The sequence below is a fragment of the Microtus pennsylvanicus genome, chromosome 1 (genome assembly GCF_037038515.1).
Source record: "Microtus pennsylvanicus isolate mMicPen1 chromosome 1, mMicPen1.hap1, whole genome shotgun sequence".
Taxonomy (NCBI): Eukaryota; Metazoa; Chordata; class Mammalia; order Rodentia; family Cricetidae; genus Microtus; species Microtus pennsylvanicus.
The window spans coordinates 101,378,775-101,401,319 of record NC_134579.1 but is presented as its reverse complement, the minus strand read 5'-3'; the positions used below and the strand labels follow the sequence as shown (position 1 = coordinate 101,401,319).

The window sequence follows — 22,545 nt, the reverse complement described above, 5'->3', positions numbered from 1 at the left end:
TTGGCTAGCCTGTCATTTGCTTTGTAGATCAAGGTCTGACTGTCTTCAGGTATAGGCCTCCGGATTCCTGGGATTAAAGGCCTGTGTCATCACTGCCCAGTCAGACTGACTTTTGTAGGGTATGGAATTTTCTAGCACTGGCTCCAGGGATCTGATTGCCATGGGGTAAGGGTGAAAAGGGAACTGCTTGCTCTGTTCTTCAGGTCAGCAGACAGAAAGCTACCTGTCCAAAGTCCCAGGAGGGGTGGCTCAGGGATCTCATCTCAACACTGAGAGGTGGAGACAGGAGGATTAGGAGTTGAAGGTTATCCTTAGGTTTGTAGAAAGCTGGAGCTCTTTTTAGGATATGAATGACTATTAAAGACAAACCAGGTGTAACCTGCCCAGCCGGTCCAATTATTCCAGTGTCTGAAGGGCACTATCTGAAAGAACATGGGAGAGAGAGGGGAAAGAAGACCAAGCAAACCAAACAGGATTCTGTTCTCAATTTGTCAAGGTCTCCGTTTATTGAAGCAAGCTTTTTGTCTTATATACTTCTCAGTGAGCAACTTGGGCAGTGGGAACTGGGGAAGGAGGAAGGGAAGGAGAGACTCAGCAGCTAAGCGGGGTAGTTGCAAGATCAGTGGCTAGAACACCTGCTGCTAGGGAGAAGCAAGGAATAATGGGGGCAATCTGTGGTGCTTTCCAGACCTTGAGTCTCTAAGATTAGCACACACTGTTTTAGTTAACTTCAAGTTTTCTGTTTCAAGGTTTTTACTTCAATGCCCTGTGAGAAAAGAGAAGCCTGAAATGGCTCCTGACAACCAGGGGGCTGGACAGATGGCTCAGAGGTTAAGAGCACTGACTGTTCTTCCAGCGGTTCTGTGTTCAATTGACGGCTCACAACCATCTGTAAAAAAATCTGGTGCCCTCTTATGGCATGTATACATAATTAATATATATCTTTAAAAATGATAAAATTAAGCAGTGTTGTGTTTGTGGCTCACACCTTTTAATTCCAGCACTTGAAAGGCAAACGCAGGGAGATCTGAGTTCGAGGCCAGCATGGGATACAGAGTGAGTTCCAAGATAGCCAGGGCTCCCTGAGAGAGCCTGTTTTCTTCCTTTTTTTCATAACTTATTTATATTTATTTTATGTACATTGGTGTTTTGCCTACATATACGTCTGTTTAAGGGTGTTGAATCCACCACCTTTATATTTTTTCAATTAATTTTTATGTGTGGGTGTTTTTCTTGTATGTACATCATAAAAGGTGGTTCCAGCCCCTGGAACTGTGGTTATGAACAGTTGTGACCTGCCATGTGAGTGCTGGGAATTGTACCCAAATGCTCCTAAGAACTGAGCTCTCTCTCCAGCCCAGCTCTCATCTTTACTGGCCAGCAGAGGGCAGGTGGCAATGAGCCTTGCCTATGTGCCTTCCTAGGCTGGATTCCTTAACTTCCCATGGGCCAAGCAAGCATTCCCAGGATGTGTAAATGGTAAATGTTTATTGTAAATGGTACCTGCTGAGGAGAGTCTGATACTAGGTGTGCACTGAGGAGCTGACTGCCTTTTTTTTTTAAGATTTTTTTATTTGATAAGCTCTGGGGTGGGGAACACTGCAACCTGCCTCGGGCTCCGCGCACAAAGCTCTGATATGACAGTCAAATCTTACGTTTCTTCGACTCTGGTTCATGCTTCCAGTCTTCATCATCGGAATCCACTTGGGCAAACACGGTTTGGGGCTGAGTTTTGGAATACGCCGGCGAAACCCAATATGGGTTCTCTTCTGCTGCTTTGGCGTGACGCAGAATGGCTTCCCGGGGATTCCTGTCGTCGGTCTTGTCCAAGGCAATGTGTTTCACAATGTAGGATGACAGGGTGCCCCCGTGGGCTCCAACTCGGCCACCACGACCTGGGCCTGCTACAGGAGGTTCTGGCTTGTGTGACTTCAGGGGGTCCAGTCTGTCCTTCTCCAGCTGTTTCCTCGTCCATTGTTGGCGGGGCTCACAGAACATGGGCAAGGCATGAGGGGTAATGATGTAGTCCTGGGTTAGGCACTCAGCTTGTTTTGCCTTTTGTTGGGATTTAACCACACATATTTTTGTTCCCCTCTGACTTTTTTTTTTAATTTATTTATTTACCTTTATTATGTTTGTTGGTCTGAAGGTGTCAGATCTCATGGAACAGCATTTTCAGACAGTTGTGAGCTGCCATATGGGTGCTGGGAATTGAACCCGGGTCCTCTGGAAGAGCAGTCAGTGCTCTTAACCGCTGAGCCATCTCTCCAGCCCCTCCCCTCTGACTTTTGTCGGGGTCGTAATACACTTTGGCCAATCCGTTTCCAGTTCCAACCATGATCTGGTTCAGCTTTGGATGCCAGAGGCAGCGGACAATGCTGGCATCTGTGACATCGGTCTCGTACACTCTTTGGAAAGTCCTGCGCTCGAAGAATACAAGTGTGCCATTGCCACATCCCCGTTGAACAGAGGTCCCGGTGACTATGAGTTTGTCGTCGGGGCTGAAACAGCAGTCCGTCATTGGGAAGAAGGTGGGGAGGTCTGAGGCTGAAAACAATGGCTTATTAAATTGTCTGATGTCCCATAATTTTAATGTATCGTCACCTCCGCGGGAGGCAAGGACATTACCATCGTGGGAGAAAACCACACAAGAAGTATGTGTGCCAGGGTCATGAGCCTGTTTATAGTGGAATTCGGGGTGAACTGTCAGATTTCGATCCCAGATCTGTATGCTTCCGTTCTGGCAGGCGGCTGCCACCAGGTTCCCGTCTCTACTGTATGTACAGGTAGTGGGGATGACCTTTTCCCCTGCATTGTCCGAGGCTTAAAAACACTCTTTTGCTTCTTTGGATTTTCGATATCACAGAGTCTTACAGTCGCATCGTTTGAGCAGGTCATAAACTCCCTCTTATTCTAGGATGCCATGAGCCAGTATGAAGCATCGCCGTGTGACCCTTGGTGTTGGCCATGTCGACAGTATACTGGTCTCCTTTTATACATTCCATGACTTCAAGACCATCTCTGTCAATCACCTTGGCCTGTGAGCTTCCTGATATGACAAGAATCATGTCTCCGGGGTTGCTGTATTGTAATGCCTTGATCTGATGGCACTCACAAGGCTGGAGGGATCGAAATGCGTTGAGAGAAGCATCCATTCCAGCAAAATCCCAAAATTTAACACCGTAGTCATAGCCTCCAGTGACCAAACGGGCCCCCGAGGGATCCAAACCCAAAGCAGAAACTGTTTTAGTCCCATGCTGCAGTGTTATCTCGTGCGAGTCAGGAATCCTCAGGACAGGGTTTTCCTCTTCTCCTTCATCCTCTGAGTCATCATCATCTTCTTCCCCTTCTTCACCAAGAGGCAGAGCTAAAGGACCAAGAATATCTTCATATCCAGTACAAACTGGTCCTCCTACCGTTTTAGGGGGTAGAGGAGGGCCAAAGAACTCATCATCAGATGAATCAGAACTGTCTTCACCTTCTCTGCTGCTCGTGTCCCTGGACGATGGCTTTGAGTTCTCTCTGACTGCCCTTGAGCTGGATGGTGCCGGTTCGACATCTTCAATTTGTTTTCTTAATTGTTTTTCTCTGTTCATTTCTTCCTCTTTTTCTCTTGCTTCCAGTGTTTTCCAGCTTCTTTCCACAGCTGTCCTTCGAGTTTGCTCAAACATGGCCTCCAAGTCAAATGTGCGAGCTTTCTTCCCAAAGGCTGTGAAGCCCATGGTGATGGCCAGCTGAGGGTGGGGTCCCGCCGTGTCTGTGCCTGTCACTTCGATGGGTCCTGAGTGCTCCATGGCTGACCAATCTCACAGCCTCTGCCGAATCACCAATGCAAGCAGTGTGCCACTCCCGGCAAGACTGACCTGATTGCCTTTGTCTAGGAGGAGAGGGACGAAATTGAGACAAGATTCCAAGAAGCCCAAACTCAAAATCATCCCCCACCTCCACTCCCTAAATACTGGGATATAGTGTGTGCTAGGAGACCTGACTTGGTTTCATCACCTGTAATTCTGTAGCCTAGTTGGCCTTGAACTCAATGGTCTGTCTCAGCCTCGCAAGTGCTGGGAGGCAGCATGCCAGAAACTCACACAGAAATTGGGGTTTAAGCTGAAGGTCTGAAAAGCAAAACAGTCAGCCACTGGCTCTTACCTTAACTCAGTCTGAAATGGCGATCCTTCCACCAGGAATCTCAGAATATGGCTATGTCTGAGAGCTGCCTCCTCCCCTTTCATAATCCTCTCTAAGACTGAGATTAAAGACGTGCCCCACCCGATATCTATAGCAACTAGTGTAACTACTGGGATTAAAGGTGTGTGTCACCAGCCGGAAGTTGGGTGGCACAAGCCTTCAATCCCAGCACTCGGGAGGCAGAGGCAGGCAGATCTCTGTGAGTTCATAGGCCAGCCTGGTCTACAAGAGCTAGTTCCAGAGCCTCAACCGGCCGTGGCCTGGGCCTGCAGGCGCCGGGTCCCTCAGCCCCAGAGCGCGGAGGGTGAGAGCTTTTGCATTTTGCAGTGCTGTTTTGGGGGCGGAGGGGTGTAGGAAGCAGAAAGCCGCCGAGTCGCAGGGAACCTCCGGGGTGAACCATGTTGAGTCCTGCCAACGGGGAGCAGATCCACCTGGTGAACTATGTGGAGGATTACCTGGACTCTGTCGAGTCACTGCCTTTCGACCTGCAGAGGAAGGTCTCGCTGATGCGGGAGATCGACGCCAAATACCAAGAGATCCTGAAGGAGCTGGATGACTACTATGAGAAGTTCAAGCGGGAGACGGACGGCACCCAGAAGAGGCGGGTGCTGCACTGCATCCAGAGGGCCTTGATCCGCAGCCAGAAGCTGGGCGATGAGAAGATCCAGATCGTCAGTGAGATGGTGGAGCTGGTGGAGAACCGCACCAGGCAGCTGGACAGTCGTCATGTGGAGCTCTTCGAAGCCCACCAGGACATCAGCGACAGCACTGGCAGCAGCGGCAAGGCCGGCCAGGACAAGTCAAAGAGTGAGACCATCGCTCAGGCAGACAAGCCGAATAAGAAGCGGTCCCGGAGGCAGCGAAACAACGAGAATCGAGAGAATGCATCTAATAATCACGACCATGATGACATCACCTCAGGAACGCCCAAGGAGAAGAAAGCAAAAACCTCAAAGAAGAAGAAACGCTCCAAGGCCAAAGCAGAGAGGGAAGCCTCTCCCGCAGACCTCCCCATCGACCCCAAGGAGCCCACGTACTGTCTGTGCAATCAGGTCTCCTATGGAGAGATGATCGGCTGTGACAACGACGAGTGCCCCATCGAGTGGTTCCACTTCTCCTGCGTGGGACTCAACCATAAACCAAAGGGCAAGTGGTACTGCCCCAAATGTCGGGGGGGGGGGGGAAACGAGAAAACAATGGACAAAGCCCTGGAGAAATCCAAGTAAGAAAGGGCTTACAACAGGTAGTTTGTGGACATTCACACGTGAGAACAGACCCGCGGGTGTGTTTGTGTCGCTGCCTTTGAGGAAGTCCGAGGACGGTCAGATGGGTGTTTTTAGAGGGGCTGGGGGGTGCTCTCCTCGGGACGGCGGAGACAGCCTGTGTCTTCATGGTGTACCCGTAACCAGACTGGGGCTGCAGATCAGCAGTTTAGAAACTACAAAGAGAGGTTCCAATTAAACGTGGCAGCAAATGTCAGACTGATTTTGGGGGTTGGGGAGTGACTGGAAGTAATATACACCAATTTTATTGCTGTGATAAAACACTGTAACCAGAAGCAGATGGGAAGGAAAGGGTTTGTTTCAGCTTACACCAAGCCGGGTGGTGACGGCGCACGCCTTTAATCCCAGCACTTGGGAGGCAGAGGCAGGCAGATCTCTGTTAGTTTGAGACCAGCCTGGTCTACAAGAGCTAGTTCTAGGACAGGCTACAAAACCAGAGAGAAACCCTGACTCGAAAAACCAAAAAAAAAAAAAAATTATACACCAGCAGTTTAGACAAAGCCTTAAGCAAATTGTATATTACTGAGGTCACATAAGAAGGAAGTAGACATTACGCCCGTGCCAGCAAATCAAGGTCAAAACTACTTAGAGCCAGAGCCGAGGTTAGGACGTGACTGTGTGCTAGAGGTCAGCCCCACCATGTGTTGTGTATGGCCTGTGAGCTAAGAATGGGCTCTGTGTTTCTAAGTGCTTTGAGAGATCTCATTTCACGATACATGAAAGTCCTACGAATTCAGATTTGAGTTTCTATAAATAAAGACTCGTTGGAACACACACACACACACACACACACACACACACACACACACACACACACACACAAAGATCTAGTTCCAGAACAGGCACCAAAGCTACAAAGAAACCCTGTCTCAAAAAAAAAAGGGGGGGGGGTATGTTACCATTGCCTGGTCTTTAAGGCTGAGCAGTGAGGCTGTTTTACTCTCTGATCTTCAAGCAAGTTTTCTTTATTAAAATACAAGTGAAATGCCGCTCTCATTGTTAATATTTGTTTTGAGGCAATCTCTCGATCTCTCTATGTCCCTTTAGCTGACCCCAGACTTGCAGTGATCCCCTGCCTCCTTCTCTGGAGTGCTGGGGTGATAGGCCTGTGCTATAGTTAAGCAGGGCCTTTTGCTTTGTTTTGTGTTTCAGACAGGATTTCACTTTCTATACTTGGCTAGCCTGTCATTTGCTTTGTAGATCAAGGTCTGACTGCCTTCAGGTGGAGGCCTCCGGATTGCTGGGGTTAAAGGCATGTGCCATCACTGTGCGGTCAGACTGACTTCTGTAGGGTATGGAATTTTCTAGCACTGGCTCCAGGGATCTGATTGCCATGGGGTAAGGGTGAAAAGGGAACTGCTTGCTCTGTGCTTCAGGTCAGCAGACAGAAGGCTACCTGTCCAAAGCCCCAGGAGGGGTGGCTCAGGTATCTCATCTCAACACGTGGAGGGAGAGACAGGAGGAATAGGAGTTCAAGGTTATCCTTAGGTTTATAGAAAGCTGGAGCTCTTTCTAGGATATGAATGACTATTTTTTAAAATATTTATTTATTATGTATGCAATATTCTGTCTGCATGTATGCTTGTAGGCCAGAAGAGGGCACCAGACCTCATTACAGATGGTTGTGAGCCATCATGTGGTTGCTGGGAATTGAGCTCAGGACCTATGGAAGAACAGGAAATGCTCTTAACTGCTGAGCCATCTCTCCAGCTCATGAATGACTATTAAAAAACAAACCAAGGTTGTGGTTGTGGTTGTGGCTCACACCTTAATCCCAACACTTGGGAGGGAGAGGCAGGCAGACCTGAGTTTGAGGCCATCCTGGACTACAGAGTGAATTCTAAGATAGCTAGGGCTTCCTTAAGAGACCCTGTTGTCTTTCTTTCTTTTTTATAATTTATTTATTTTTATTTTATTTACATTGGTGTTTTGCCTGCATGTATGTCTGTGTAAAGGTGTTGCATCACCTGGAACTGGAGTTACAGACAGGTATGACAGGCTATGTGGGTGCTGGGACTTGAACCCGGGTCCTCTGGAAGAGCAGCCAGTGCTCTTAACCACTGAGCCATCTCTCCAGTCCCAAGACTTTGTTTTCAAAACAACAACAACCAAACCCCAAAAATGCCTCAGCAATAAAGAGTGCTTGTTGCTCTTGTAGAAGACTAGGGGCTCAATTCCTAGTTCCCACCGTTTTCTTAACCATCTATAGCTCCAGTTGCAGGGGATCTGATAAGCCCTTCTGACCCCCATGGGTAGCAGGAATGCACACACATGCACATACTTAAATGTGGAATCAAAACACTGGTATGCATGAATCTACAGGGGCTAGAGAAATAGACAGGAGCACTTGTTTTTCCGTAGGCCCTGATTTCAGATTCATCACCCACATCAGGTGGCTCACAGTATAGTTGCTGGGATCCACTTGAACCTTCAGGTCCAGATCTGATGTCCTCCTCTGGCCTCCATAGACACCTGTGCACATGTGCCATATATTCAGATAGATGCACATCAAAGAAAACAAACCTTAAAAACCCTGTAGCTAGTAAGGTCAAAGCAGAAAAAAAAATATGCCCCAATGAGGTTGTCAAAATAACTGTAGTTCTGGGTGGTCACCAAGGTGTATGGAGTAGCATTTTGGGAATATAGAGTTGTGGGATCTGAGAGGAGATCCTTTGGTAGTTGATGGCCTCAGAAGGGGTAGCTGGGATTTCCTTTTGTCTCAGGAATCAGGAAGAGCTGTCTCTGCATCTCTTGAGTTTTTACTCTCCCTGGTCAGTTTTTACTCCTCTCTTCCACCTCCAGCAAGAAGAACTGTTTCCTCCACTCTAGCCAACTCACTACCCACTTTGCCCAGTCTTTATTTTTGTGAGACTGTTGGAGTCTACAGTCCAAACACCGAGGAGGAATTGCCCCTAGAGACCACCCCTCACACCATTGCTGATGCAAAAGCATGAGGATTTTATTAATTCTGTCATGACAGGGTCCCTCAGCATTCGGGAAGTCAAGAGACCTCGAATAGCTGGTACAGGCTACTTTTAAAGGAGAAGGCCACAGAAGCAAGGGGTTTGTTCTTTCACTCTATTATGATTGGCTTATTCAAAAGGGCTTTTACCAATAATTGGCTGGAGAGCTGTTGCTAGATCAGATGAGGTAAGAGGTCATTTTTGACCCCATTTCCCAGGTTACTGAATCAAAGCACATGTGTATGGGTAACTGTTCAGGAACTGAATTAACGTCTTAAAGGTTATCTTGCCCCAATTTCTGAAAAACGTACGTGCATGTGTAGCTGTTAGGTCCTTGGTTCCAGGGGAGGAGGGGAAGCACAATGGCACTGAGGCTGAAAGGATTCAGAATTGTCAGAAATGGCTTCAGAATTGTCTCAAAGTTTTACAAGACTGGGGGTTGAATCCAGTGCTTTACACAGGCTAAGCAAGTGCTCTCCTGTGGAGCTGCATTCCTAGTCTCAGATAAAGGCAGCCTTTCCTTTTTGTTTTTTGTTTGCGATAGAAACTTTAGCCCAGCTGGCCTTGATTTTGCACAACTGAGGACAACCTTGACTTTCCGATCTTTTGTTTTTATCTCCCTGTTCAAGGACTCCAGGCTTGTACCACCAGGACAAGCAGCACCTCGTCTTTTCTACCTACCTGAAATGTCAATCAGCTTTAATGGTCAAATGCATGTTTGTTGGCTGACTGAAGTTATTAGACATAGACCTAGAGGAAGATGCTCTAATACAGCAGCTGGTGGAGGGTCACACTGAAGGGAGGAGCTCAAATGGTGGCTTGGGCTGGAGCAGTAGTTTAGTAGCAGAATGCTTCCCTGGTGTCTTAGGGTTTCTATTGCTGTGAAGAGACACCATGAGGGTGACTCTCTTAAAATCCTTCACTGGGGAATTCTAGACAGGAGCTCTACCACTGAGTGGCAACCTTCGCCCCTGCCTTTAAAATTTTTTGATTGATATTTTATTCATTTTGTTAGAATAATTTAAAATGCTTCCACTATGTGTATGAATGTTTTGCTGGCATATATTCCTTTCTTATTTTTAAAGATTTATTTTTTTATTATGTAATACACAGTGTTCTGTCTGCGTGTATACCTGCACCAGAAGAGGGCCCCAGATCTCATTCCAGAGGGTTGAGCCACTATGCGGTTGCTGGGAATTGAACTCAGGACCTCTGGGAGAGTAGGCAGTGCTCTTAACCACTGAGCCAGTTCTCCAGCCCCATTTTTGTATATTTCTAAGCATTACATATGTGCCTGGTGCCTTTGTCTGTAACCCTTGTCTCAAGGGATTCAGTGCCTTCTTCATACCTCCAGTTAGTTGTGAGCCTCCATGTGGGTCTTGGGAATAGAAACTCGGTTCTTGGGCTGGAGATGTGGCTCAGAGGTTAAGGGCACTGGCTGCTCTTCTAGAGTTCCTGAGTTCGGGTTCTGTTCCCAGCAACCACATGGTAGCTCTCGACCATCTGGAGTTACAGATAGTTGTGGACTGCCATGTGGGTGCTGGGAATGGAACCCAGTTCCTCTGTAAGACTGTCAAAGAGTATAACTACCAAGCCATCTCTCCTGCCTTTTATTTATTTTTAAAGATTTATTTATTTGGTGGTGGCACCTGCTTTTAATCCCAGCACTCAGGAGGCAGAGGAAGATGGATCTTTGAGAGTTCAGGGCCAACCTGGTCTACAGAGTGAGTTCCAGGATAACCAAGGCTACACAGAAAAACCCGTCTCAAAAAAAGAGATTTATTTATGAATATGTATATGCATGTGTTAGTGTATGCCACGTGCAAATGAGTGTTCGAGGAAGCCAGGAGAGGCTTCTACAAATCCCCTGTAGCTGGAGTTATAGGTGGTTTAGAAGCCACCCAGTAAAGGTGCTGGGAATTGAACTGGTGTCCTATGGAAGGGCAGTAAGGACACCTAATTACTGAGTTGTCTCTCCAGCCTTTCGCTCACCTTTCTGTGGGTTCTGGGGACTGAACTCGGATCCTTAGATCTTGAGGCAGACACTCCGTGGAGTCCTCTCAACAGCTTCCCCTGTTTATTTTGTGAGACTGGCTGTTGCTGTGTCATCAAGGCTGGCTTCAATCCCACAAGCCTCCTGCCCCAGTCTCCTACATCCTGGGATTTCAGGCTGCATCACCACCCCAGCCTCACACAGCTCCAGCTTTTTGTCTGTTGACCTGTAAAGGGGGATCGCCCCAGTTGAGGGAGGACTGGGGACGTGAGCACAAAGCACAGATTGACTCTGCTCTATCATCTCGAACACTGCTCCTTCTGTGTCCAACACAACCAGCAAACACAGGCAAGGCTAACAAGCTCGCCACAGCCAGGGACCCTAGGTTAGGTCTCTCCCTAATCCTAGGAATTAGTGGTCCTTTACTAATTACTTTCAGGCCCGGTGTGGTAGTCACCTGACTCTAATCGAGGTTCAGTCTCTCTTCCCACCCAGGGCTGACCGCAGCATCTGTCAGTTTCAGTACTTTGATATTTTCGCTCACCTTTCCTACATGTGAGCCTGACGCCCCCAGAATTGTGCCTGGCCCACCTCAGTGTCCTTCTAGTCTCCTCTCCAGGGACCTGGGTTTCAGTCACAGGCCCAGCTGACTGCTCCATCTTGGTTCTCACAGCAGGCTCTGCCTCAATAATTCCTTGTCTTCCTCCCAGAAAATTAAGCCGTTTGAGCACAGTCCCTTGATGGACTCTGCTGAAGAATTTGTCCTTTGATATTTGTGCCAAGATCTACTAAATCCTCAGTCAGTGCAAGCGCCTGGTTTTGACTCCCTGTGTCACAAAAATAAAACATGAAATTAATGCTGGGTAGGGCAGTAGCGTGCCTATAATGCTCGCACTCAGAAGGCTGAGACAGGAGGATTCTGCTGTTTGTTTGAGGCAGAATCTCACCATGTAACTCTAGCTGTCCTGGAATTGGCTCAAACTCGCAGAAATCCACCTGCCTCTGCCTCCCTACTGCTGTGATTAAAGCTGTGTGCGCTCACAGTCAGCAGTGGATTTTGATTCTGAGGCAAGCCCGGGCTACATTCCTATCACCTCCCCAGTAATTTATATAAATGTATCCACTGAGAAAAACATAAATGCTGAAGCCCAAGAGAGTGGTAAAAATCTGGAGGCTGAGACGGGAAAATTAGCCCAGACTCGGTGACACGTAATACCTCAGCTGTAAAAAGTAAACTACATCAGGTAGTGTAGTCAATCTGTCTAAAGTAAAAGAAAATGATAAAATAGAAGGCACTTGCTGTCGAGCCTGAGGACATGAGGCAGGAGAGAACCGACTCACGAAAGTTGTTCTCCGACCTCCAAACTGTGGCACATGTGTCCACCCCCTCCATCCACACGAAATAAATAAATGTTTAAAAAAAACAGTTAAAATAAAACTAGGTGTGGTGGCTCACACTTGTAATCCTGGCACTAGGAAATTTAAGCCGGGGAATCATCGTGTGTTTAAGACCAGCCTGGGCTACAGAGCAAGACCTTGCCCGAAAAAGCAAACATCAGTATTTACCTGGACGGGAAACACATTGACCAGGAACATGGTTTTCTCGGGAGGAGTGTCCTCCTTTATACTACAGATGTCCTGACCTCAGAAATGTCCCCAGATTTGAGACTGCAGAATTGATAGTTGTGGGGGATTTTGCATTTCCCGCATTAAAAATAAAATCAAGTGGGTAATGGTGGTGCACGCCTTTAACCCCAGAATTCAAGAGGCAGACGCAGGAGGATCTCTTAGTTCAAGACTAGTCTGATCTATGGAGAGAGTTCCAGGACAGCCAGGCCTATATGGAGAAACCCTATCTTGAAAAGAAAAAAACCAAAACAACAACAACAATAATAAATAAAATTATGATAAATAAAATATACAAATGAATGATCTTAAACTGCTTTTGACTTGTAGGGGTTGATCGCAATTGAGGCGTTCGCCCTTAGGGAAGAGTGTTGACTCAGACACATACATTTTCTCTTGATGCCTAATTAATGCCTTCATAGTCTTCATTTGGCAAGAATCCCCCCCCCAGCTGTTTCTAAGAAACCCCTGCATCTTTCAATCAGAGCATCATTCCAGGGTCATGCCCCACCTCCACGCCCCTTCCCCAGCCCAGACTTGATTGCCTCAAGCCCTGAGCACCAAGGGGTGGGAATAGTGAGAAGGTGAAAAATGATGGCCCACCAGACTTTAATGTGCGTACAAAACCCAGCCTCATGGCTCAGGCCTTTCACCACAGCTACTTGGGAGATTGAGGCTGGAGGACTGTAAAGTTCAGGCCTGCCAAGTCACAGGGTGAGGCTGGTGCAGTCAACTTTACTAAGATTGTCTCAAAGAAGTAAAAAGAAGGCTGAGGTTAAAGCCTAGGTTAGAGCACTTACCTAGACTCTCCCAGGGGGACCTGAGGGTCCAGCTCCGTGGGAGAGCATTGACTTCGCTTATTTGCATCGCTTTTAGGAAACTTTGTGTCCAGTTCCACAGAAAAAAAGAATTAAAACATGAATAGGAGCCTGGTGTGGTGGCAAAGGCAGCACTTGGGAGGCAGAGGCAGGCAGATGTCTGAGTTCAAGGCCAGTCTGGTCTGTGGAGCAAGCTCCAGGACAGCCAAAGCTGCTACACTATGAAATCCTGTCTCAGAAAAAACAAACAAACCAATAAATCCAAAACCCCAAAACAAATCCCACCACAAATAAAATAAAATAGCAACAACACAAAACCCAAACCAACCAAATAAACAAAAGCCTTGACTAGGAATCACATGGGGGTATCTTCAAACTACAACCAGAGCCTAATTCTTGGTCCAGGTGAGGTTTGAGGCTTGCTTGAAGTTTGTTGAGTTGCTTGCTGATGGGCTTCACCGGAGACTGAGGGCCATGGAGAGAATTCAGGTGGGAGGGTGGGCCTCCAGGGATATAAGATGCCTGGGTAGCGTCCGCCGCTTACTCTGCACCCAGCCTTAGTTCAGGCAGCACCATGGGGCCGAACTACCGCTATCCTCTCTTCCTCTGTCTCATGCTGTGCGGGGGCACGGAGCTGTGCTCTGCCCTGCCTCAGTGGCTCTTGCCCGGTGGAACTGCGAACCCAGTGACGCCTACATCATCCGTGGAGGTGGAGTGTCTGGAAGCTGAGCTCGTGGTGACCGTCAATAGAGACCTTTTTGGCACCGGGAAGCTCGTAGAGCCTGAGCACCTCACCCTTGGCTCAGAAAGCTGTCAGCCTCTGGTTTCCGTGGATACCGATGTGGTCAGGTTTAAGGCCCAGTTGCACGAATGCAGCAGCAGGGTGCAGGTGAGGCTGGGCGTCCCTAGCTCGGTGAGGGGAATGGACGCTGGGAGGTGGTCTGGTGATGTCGCTTCTGAGGGATGGCGTCGTGTCCTTACACTGTAAACAGGGAGTGGTCACCATGGAGGATGGGGGCGGGTCGCTACTGGAAGCTGGCGGCGGATGGGGAGAAGGGGGATCAGCCTACTTACTGGCCCCTGGGTTTCTCAGATCTGTGATCCCTCCCCACGAAGAGAATGCAAGGGTGACAGGGTAGGCGTTGGAAAGGAACGCAGAGGGTAGCGTAGGCATCTGCTAGAGGCATTAAAAATCCCTGCCAAAGCTTGGGGTCCCAGTTAACACATGCCCAAAATTCCAGCACCTGGGAAGTACAGGAAGGAGAATTGGGAGTCTATGGACAGCCTTGGCTACATGATTCACTCTGTACAAAATAAAGCAACTCTGAACTAGGCATATGCAGTTGTAATCCGCTGGAAGACTGGGGCAGGAGGCTATCAAGTTCAAAGCCAGATGGTGCAACATAGAGCATGCCTCAAAAGTTAAAGACCTGAACTCAATCACTGAGAAAATCAACAACCCGTGCTGGGGATTGAACCCAGCATATTCAAGGCGAGCAACTCCATTACGGAGCTAATACCTCCACTCTGCCCCCTGTCCCCGGAATTTGGGGCTCTTGAGAGACGGTCTTGTAGTTCTAACCCCGGCCTTTGCTTTCCCGGGGGGCTGGGTTTACAGGGGCACCCCATCATGCCTGGCAACTTGGAATTAGATGTACAGAGCAGAGGATGTTATGACGACCTTGACTCGCAGAAAGACCTTAAGCATTTCAACTGGTTGCAGACATAGCTCAGTTATATCCGGTCGAGAGCTCACCTAGCAAGCAAAAGGCACTGAGTTTGAGCCCCAGCACCACAAAAAAACTGTATGCCTGTGATCCAGCAATTGGGAGGCAGAGGCAGAAGAATTAAGAATCCAATCATCCTGAACTATGTAGAAAGTTTAAAGATAGCCTGAGCCACACGAAAGCCTGCTTTAAAAAAGGTTTAACTGTGGCGGGGCGATAGGACCAAGTGGATGAGGCTGAACCTGGAGACAGGTGCAGGCAGACCTTGGAAAGCCACGCCCGCCCGTACCCAGGTTGGTTCCACACCTGATCTCAATCGCTTCCTCCAACACCTTCCAGCTAGCTGTGTCTAATTCTGCCTTCATGGCATAGGGTCTAGGAACGTGCCAAAGGGTATGTGACGGGTGGAGGGGCAATTCCACACAGCAACAGGAAAGTCATCATCCATGCCGGGAGAATTTTCCAGCGGTGCAGCTGCTCTGGGGTCACCCATGTTTAGTACATTAGCCCCCCCCCCCCCAAGCTCATAGGTGTCCTACATAGGCTTTGGTGGAATCAAACTTGGTTTGTAATTCAAGTAATCCTATCTTTTGAGAGGCTGAGGCAGGAGAATCAAGAGTTTGAGGCCAACTTGGTCTCATCTATCAAAACTATAGAAACGGCTGTTCAACTTTCTTTCTTTGGTTTTTTTGGAGACAGGCTTTCTCTGTAGCTTTGGAGCCTGTCTCAGAACTCACTCTGTAGCCCAGCTGGCCTCAAACTCAGAGATCCACCTGCCTCTGCCTCCCAAGTGCTGGGAGTAAAGGCTTGAGCCACCACCTTTATATTTTTTTTCACTTAATTTTTATGTGTGGGTGTTTTGCTTGTATGTACATCATAAAGGGTGGTTCCAGCTCCTGGAACTGGTGTTATGGACAGTTGTGACCTGCAATGTGAGTATTGGGAATTGAACCCAAATGCTTATAAGGACTGAGCTCTCTCTCCAGCCCAGCTCTCTTTACTGGCCAGTAGAGGGCAGGTCGAACTGAGCTTTGTCTGTGTAACTTCCTCGGTTGGATTCCTTAACTTCCCATAGGCCAAGAGCCAAGCAAGCATTCCCAGGGTGTATGGTTTGGGTCTGATTAACATTACAATTTTGCAGCCAGGCAGTGGCAGCACACACACTTTAACCCCAGCACTCTGGAGGCAGAGGCAGGCAGGGATCTCTAGAGAGTTTGAGGCCAGCCTGGTCGACAGAGCGAGCTCCACAACAGCCAGGGCTACACAGAAATACTGTCTCAAACAAAACCTTACAAATTTGCCTCAGGTGACAGAAGATGCCCTGGTCTACAAAACCTTCCTGATGCACGATCCCCGCCCTGTGGGCGGCCTGTCCATCCTGAGGACTAACCAAGCGGAGGTGCCCATTGAATGCCGCTACCCCAGGTCAGTGTGGGATGGGTTGCTCCCTCCCTGGGTTGGATGAGGCCGCCTGCATGTAGGACAACCATTGTTGCTCTGATGAGGAAATGGCTTGCCGCTGGGGTTATTATAAATGGTACCTGCTGAGAGTCTGATGCCAGGTGTGCACTAAGGGACTGATTGTTTTTTTCTGGGAGGAGAGAGATGAAATTGAGACAAGATTCCATGAAGCCCAAGCTCAAACTCCTCCCCCCACCTCTACCCCCTAAATGTGTGTGCTAGGAGACCTGACTTGGTTTTGTGACCTGGAATTCTGTAGCCTAGTTGGCCTTGAACTCAATGGTCTGTCTCAGCCTCGCAAGTGCTGGGAGGCAGCATGCCTGGCTTGATTCTCTCTCTCTCTCTCTCTCTCTCTCTCTCTCTCTCTCTCTCTCTCTTCTCTGTATTTGTGTGTGTCTCCCAGACTTGTGTGGGCAGTGACCTACGTGGGCCCCAGAGTAACCATGGATATAATATAACCCACCACAAAGTCATGAATTTATTTAAAAATGTGTGGAGGGATACATTTTTTAATCCCATCACTCAAGAGGTAGAGGCAGGAGGATCTCTGATTTGGAGCCAGCCTGGTCTCCATAGAGTTCCAGGCCAGCCTGAGCTAGGGCTACATAGTAAAACCTTGTCTCAAAATAACAAATCACCCCAAAAAATCATGTCCAGCTCAGATGTCCTGGGGGCTCTAGACTGGGACACGTCATTGTGTCCAGTGGTTGTCTGAAGCATAATAAAAACTCAGATGCCAGGCGGTGGTGGCGCACACCTTTAACCCCAGCACTCATGAGACAGAGGCAGGTGGATCTCTTTGAGTTCGAGGTCAGTCTGGTCTACATAAAAGTTCCAGGACAGGCTTCAAAACTACAGGGAAACCCTGCCTCGAAAAACCAACCAAATAAAAACTCGGACAGAAATTGGGTTCAACCTTAAGGTCAGAAAAGCAAAACAGCCAGCCACTGGCTCTTACCTCTTCCTCAGTCTGAAGTGGCGATCCTGCGTCCAGGAATCTCAGAATGCAACTGCGAGCTGTCTCCTGTTCTACAGTCCTCTAGTTCTGGGATTAAAGGCATGCACCACCTGGTTTCTATAGCAACTAGTATGGCTACTGGGATTAAATGTGTGGGTTACCATTGCACGCACTACCACACATGGTCTATGATGTGCCGGGATGGAACCCAGGGCCACGTGTGTTAGGCAAGCTCTCTTATCAGCTGCGTCCCCACCCACCTGTTTTTGAAAAGAAGTCAGAATGGAACATTCTCATTCTCACCGTAGCCTTCCGAGTGATGGGTTCCTGCCACTTCCAGCTTCTGTTTCCTTCACCAGGGCCTAAGTTGACAGACCAGATTTCAGCTTGCTAACAGAGCTTCTACCCTCAGACCTGTCCTTTCCATGCTTTGGTCTCTGTCCCCATGGTTGGAGCGTCTGGCTGTGTTCAGGTGTAGGCAGAGAGGGGTTAAGGAACAGGCCCAACCTTTGGGGACCTTGGCCTGGCTACCTAGTTGATCCATCCAAGAACTCTGGTCATAAGAGTCAACCCCCAACCCCATAAACTGGGCCAGGATGGAGGTACATGGGAGCAGCTGAAGTCTTTCTCACAGGCAGGGCAACGTGAGCAGCCACGCTATCCGGCCCACCTGGGTTCCCTTCAGCGCCACTGTGTCCTCAGAGGAGAAGCTGGCTTTCTCTCTCCGCCTGATGGAGGGTGAGTCTCAGGGCTGGAGGAGTCAGGAGGGCGGGGAATGTAGATACCTCTGGGCAGTCTCCAGCCCCTGTCTCTGTCCCTTCAGAGAACTGGAACACTGAGAAATCATCCCCCACCTTCCACCTGGGGGAGGTAGCCCACCTCCAGGCAGAAGTCCAGACTGGAAGTCACCCGCCATTGCAGCTGTTTGTAGACCACTGTGTGGCCACACCTTCGCCGGACCAGAATGGCTCTCCCTCTCACACCATTGTGGACTTCCATGGGTGAGACCTGACCTCCTTGCTAGGGTGTCATTTTATTCCCGCTTGATTTTAAGTATTTTACTAGCATATATTATATGAATTGGATGCACTATGACCTTCTCATATGGTGAATTTTGATCAGATTCACCCTCATTACCTTGTCTCTCTGTTTTAAATATTTATTGTGTATGCAGTGTTCTGTCTGCATGTCTGCCTGCACACCAGAAGAGGGCACCAGATCTCATTACAGATGGTTGTGAACCTCCATGTGGTTGCTGGGAATTGAACTCGGGAACTCTGGAAGAGCAGCCAGTGCTCTTAACCGCTGAGCCATCTCTCCAGTCCCGTCATTACCTTCTTTTGCTCCCCCCTCCTGATGCTATTTTCCCCTCACAGCTAAATTATCTTCTTTGAAATTTAAAAAAAAAAACCCTTAGTCTTTGGAATGTTGGGATACAAGTGTGAGCTACTTTTTCTGGTTATTATTGGCTTGATTCACCTGAGAAGAGGGAGTCTCAGTTGAAGTAACTCCAGATGGGCCTGTGGGCATGTCTGTGGGTGGTTTGGTAATTCCTAATTGGGAGGAGCCAGGCAATGGTGCAGGTGCAGGTAGGCCTGGGCTATAGAAGTGTAGCTGAGCAAGCCTTCCATAACTTTACTTTTGGGTCTGCCCTTCCTTTGGGTCTGTTCCTGTCTTCAGGTCCCTCGAGTTCCATCTGTGAGCCAAACGAGCACTTCACTCCCCACGTTCATATTGGGTTGGTTTTTATCACAGCAACAGAAAGCAAACAAAGACACCTGGCTTCCAGGGAACTTTGGTAATAAGATGATCTAGGTTAACTCTCCATTCTTCCCTCTTCTTCCAAGCTGCCTTGTGGATGGTCTGTCTGAGAGCTTTTCTACATTTCAAGCCCCTCGACCCCGGCCGGAGACTCTCCAGTTCACGGTGGATGTATTCCATTTTACCAACAGCTCTAGGAATATGGTAATGACACTTTCCACAGCCAGGCATAAGCCTGAGCCTCTAGTCTGGCTTCATGTTCTCCTGCTGTTACCAAAGTCCTTCCCTTAAGCCAATGACTTAACATGCTAGAAATAGAAAGTATCAAGCAGATGAAGCTGTGGGCTCAGAGAGGCCCTCACAGGTAAGGGATGTGGGGTTTAAACTTGAACTGGATAAAATAGGAGCTGGAGAGATGGTTTGGTTAAAGAGTACTGGCTGAAGGGCTGGAAAGCTGGCTCAGAAGTTTAAAAGCACTGGCTACTCTTCCAGAGGACCTGGATTCAATTCCCAGCACCCACAAGGCAGCCCGCAACTGTCTGTAACTCTTTCAGGGGATCTGACACTCACACAGACATCAATGCAAGTAAAACACCAATATACATAAAATAAAATTAAGTCGTCTTAAAAAATTGCTACTCTTTCAGAGGACCTGGTTTGATTCCTAGTATACCCACATGGTGGCTCACAACCACCTGTAACTCCACTTCTAGGGCATCCAAGAGTCTTTTGAAGTTATGCTTCAGATAACAAGCATGCATACAGGCAGACATACATGCAGGCAAAACACACTGTAATAAAAAAAAAAGCCCTAAATAGTTGTGTAAGGCATTAAAGGCACACACCTACTTTAATCTCAGCACTCTGGAGAGAGAGGCAGGTGAATCCGAGTCTGAGACCAGGCTGATTTATGGAGGGAGTTCTAGACCAGTCGAGGCAAACGTGTGAGACCTTGTGTTCCCCCAGAAATCCCCCCCACACGGCTGAGAAGACAGATAGCTCAGCAGCTAATAGCTCTTGTGGAGGATGGAGTTTGGTTTCCAGGACCCGCTGTGCCTGGGCTACGGAGCTGTCAAAGGCAAGAGCTAGGCTGTGCACCGAACTCCATAGCAGTGCTTTTGAAGATACAATAGGCTCTGGGCTTGCGCCCCAGCACACAATCCACAAACAAGAATCAGTTATTCTAGTTATACTTTTTGTTTTGCCTTTTGTTTCTGAGACAGGATCTTATTGTGTATCCTGGTTAGCTTGGGGCTCACTATGTACACTAGGCTGGTCATGAACGCACAGATCTACCTGCCTGGATTAAAAGATGTAGGCTATGCACATGGCTTAATTAAGCTTTTTGCAATGGTGTGTGTGTATGTGTGTGTGTGTGGACAACTAGTGAAATTTGGTTGTCTCCTTCCACCATGTAGATTCCAGGGATCAAACTTGGGTCATTAGTCTTGGTGGCAAACATTTTTGCCCAATGAGCCAGCTCCCCTTCACCATCTTTAAAACTTATTTTACTCAGAAAACAAAAACCTGTATGTGTGCATGCCTGAGTGCGTGTCTGTAAACATCATGCAATGCCTGCAGAGGCCAAAAGAGATTCCAGCCATGTGGGTAGTGGGAATCAAACTCGGGTCCTCTGAAAAAAGCAGCTAGTATTCTCACCCAACCCCCACCAATAGGGTTTCTCTGCGTAGCCCTGGCTGTACTGGAACTCACTCTGTAGAACAGGCTGGCCTCGAACCTCGGATCTTCCTGCCTCTGCTTCCTGAGTGCTGCACCACCACACTTGGCTTCCTACAAAATTTTTCAAAGTCATTGGCACTTCTAAAAACTCAGCCTGGTCGTGACTCTATTTCAGATCTACATCACCTGCCATCTTAAAGTCACCCCAGCCAACCAGACCCCAGATAAGCTCAACAAAGCCTGTTCCTTTAACAGGACTTCCAAGAGGTGAGGAGGCCAGGTGTGGGGACCCTCAGACCCCCTCATGTCTGATGTTTCAGTTCTAATCAGAGCTCTGCCTGTTCTGCCCCTCAGCTGGCTGCCAGTAGAGGGCGATGCTGACGTCTGTGACTGCTGCACCAAGGGCGACTGTAGCAGTTCCAGATACTCGAGGCCCCGGGGCCACGCAGTGGCTCCTAGAAACCGCAGGCACGGTATGTCAGACATGAGCTATTTATTCCTCTTCCTCTTAAGGCACCTGCTGTCGCTGCTTCCTCTTTCTCCATCACGATGGGTGACCTAGGGAATGTCTTCTGGGACTTTCAGGTGGGAGGGTTCTGAGCCTCTTTTAGTTGTTTCTGAAGTAGCTCTGCCACCCTTCGATTTTTCCCAATACGTTATTGGGCAGCAGGCAGAATAATGTGGCTGGTCAGGTGACACCTCATTCAGTCCCCTGAGGCAGCGTAAAATGATACTTAGGAAATATTACTCAACTTGAGAGCTGAGAGCAATGGCTCACGTCTGTCATCCCAGTCCTGGGGAAGCTAAGACAGAAGTCACAGTTCAAGGACAGCCTGGGCTACAGAGGGGAAACCCTGTCTTAAGAAACCAAACATGAAAGGCTGGGAAAAAGGCTTAGTAGCACCTGGCATAGAATCCCGCAGTGAGGGATTTGGGGTATGGCTCAGTGGTAGAGCACCTGCCTAGAATCCTCCAGTGAGGGGCTAGGGTGTGGCTCAGTGGTGGAGCCCCTGCCTAGAATCCCCCAGTGAGGGGCTGGGGTGTGGTTCAGTGGTAGAGCCCCTGCCTAGAATCCCCCAGTGAGGGGCTGGGGTGTGGCTCAGTGGTGGAGCCCCTGCCTAGAATCCCCCAGTGAGGGGCTGGGGTGTGGCTCAGTGGTGGAGCCCCTGCCTAGAATCCCCCAGTGAGGGGCTGGGGTGTGGCTCAGTGGTAGAGCCCCTGCCTAGAATCCTCCAGTGAGGAGCTGGGAGTGTGACTCAGTGGTAGAGCCCCTGCCTAGAATCCTCCAGTGAGGGGCTGGGGTGTGACTCAGTGGTAGAGCCCCCTGCATAGAATCCCCCAGTGAGGAGCTCCCATGTGTGATTCATCAAGGCTCTTGGTTAGCATTCTTGAGGACTTTATGATTCTCCAGTATCAAGCAAAAAACAAACCAAAACCTTTTCCCATGTCCTGTTCTTTTACAGTGACAGATGAAGCTGATGTCACTGTAGGGCCCCTGATCTTCCTGGGAAAGGCAAGCGACCAGGCTGTGGAGGGCTGGACCTCTTCTGCTCAAACCTCTGTGGCTCTTGGCTTAGGCCTAGCCACAGTGGCGTTCCTGACCCTGGCTGCTATAGTCCTTGGTGTCACCAGGAAGTGTCACAGCACCTCCCATGTTGTATCCCTTTCACAATAAAAGACCAGTTCTGAATATGGTTTAGTGCCTGTATCTGATGGGGAGTGTGAGATTGGGGATGGTTGCCTGGGGGAGGGGGAACTGGACTGCTCCCTATCGTGTATGTGCCAATAGTGAAATCTATAGCTGGACATCCGGTGAGAAGCATCTTAGATGGAGACTAAGACATCCGTGGACAAGTACTTCTGCGTTAGGTAATATCTCTCCGGGAGTAGCTGTAGGATGTGACTTCAAGGAGATCAATATGGAGACGGGCTGTTGAAAGAGCTGGGTAGGCCCAGTCAGACTGTCACTTATTTTTTTTTTTAGACAGTTTCTAGCTTTGGAGTCTCTCCTGGCACTTGCCCTGTAGATCAGACTGGCCTTAAACTCAGAGATCTACCTGCCTCTGCCTCCCACATGCTGGGATTAA

The 22,545-nt window shown here is 48.7% G+C and overlaps 2 protein-coding genes and 1 pseudogene across 2 annotated transcripts; 2 read left to right on the top strand and 1 right to left on the bottom strand.

The window, feature by feature from the left end:
- Positions 1–1,644: 1,644 nt before the first annotated feature.
- On the bottom strand, positions 1,645–3,794 carry LOC142840603 (WD repeat-containing protein 70-like). The gene is given in 4 exon segments (XM_075957093.1): positions 1,645–2,087; positions 2,275–2,805; positions 2,808–2,903; positions 2,906–3,794. Coding segments are annotated over 4 exon segments (1,959 nt in total).
- A 756-nt stretch (positions 3,795–4,550) lies between these two features.
- LOC142840593 (inhibitor of growth protein 1 pseudogene) lies at positions 4,551–5,458 on the top strand (annotated as a pseudogene).
- Positions 5,459–13,445: 7,987 nt separating this feature from the next.
- Positions 13,446–22,133, top strand: Zp3 (zona pellucida glycoprotein 3). The gene is made up of 8 exons (XM_075957072.1): positions 13,446–13,760; positions 15,905–16,023; positions 17,652–17,755; positions 17,841–18,018; positions 18,865–18,982; positions 20,634–20,725; positions 20,813–20,931; positions 21,922–22,133. The coding sequence occupies exons 1-8, from the start codon at positions 13,446–13,448 to the stop codon at positions 22,131–22,133; spliced, it is 1,257 nt and encodes a 418-aa protein (XP_075813187.1).
- The last annotated feature ends 412 nt before the right edge of the window (positions 22,134–22,545 follow it).

Bases quoted from the DNA above. Each gene is read 5' to 3' on its own strand.
- Zp3 (XM_075957072.1), top strand. From the start codon at position 13,446: ATGGGGCCGAACTACCGCTATCCTCTCTTCCTCTGTCTCATGCTGTGC. The intron at 13,761-15,904 runs GTGAGGCTGGGC...AATTTGCCTCAG, and splicing joins AATGCAGCAGCAGGGTGCAG to GTGACAGAAGATGCCCTGGT. The intron at 16,024-17,651 runs GTCAGTGTGGGA...TCTTTCTCACAG, and splicing joins ATTGAATGCCGCTACCCCAG to GCAGGGCAACGTGAGCAGCC.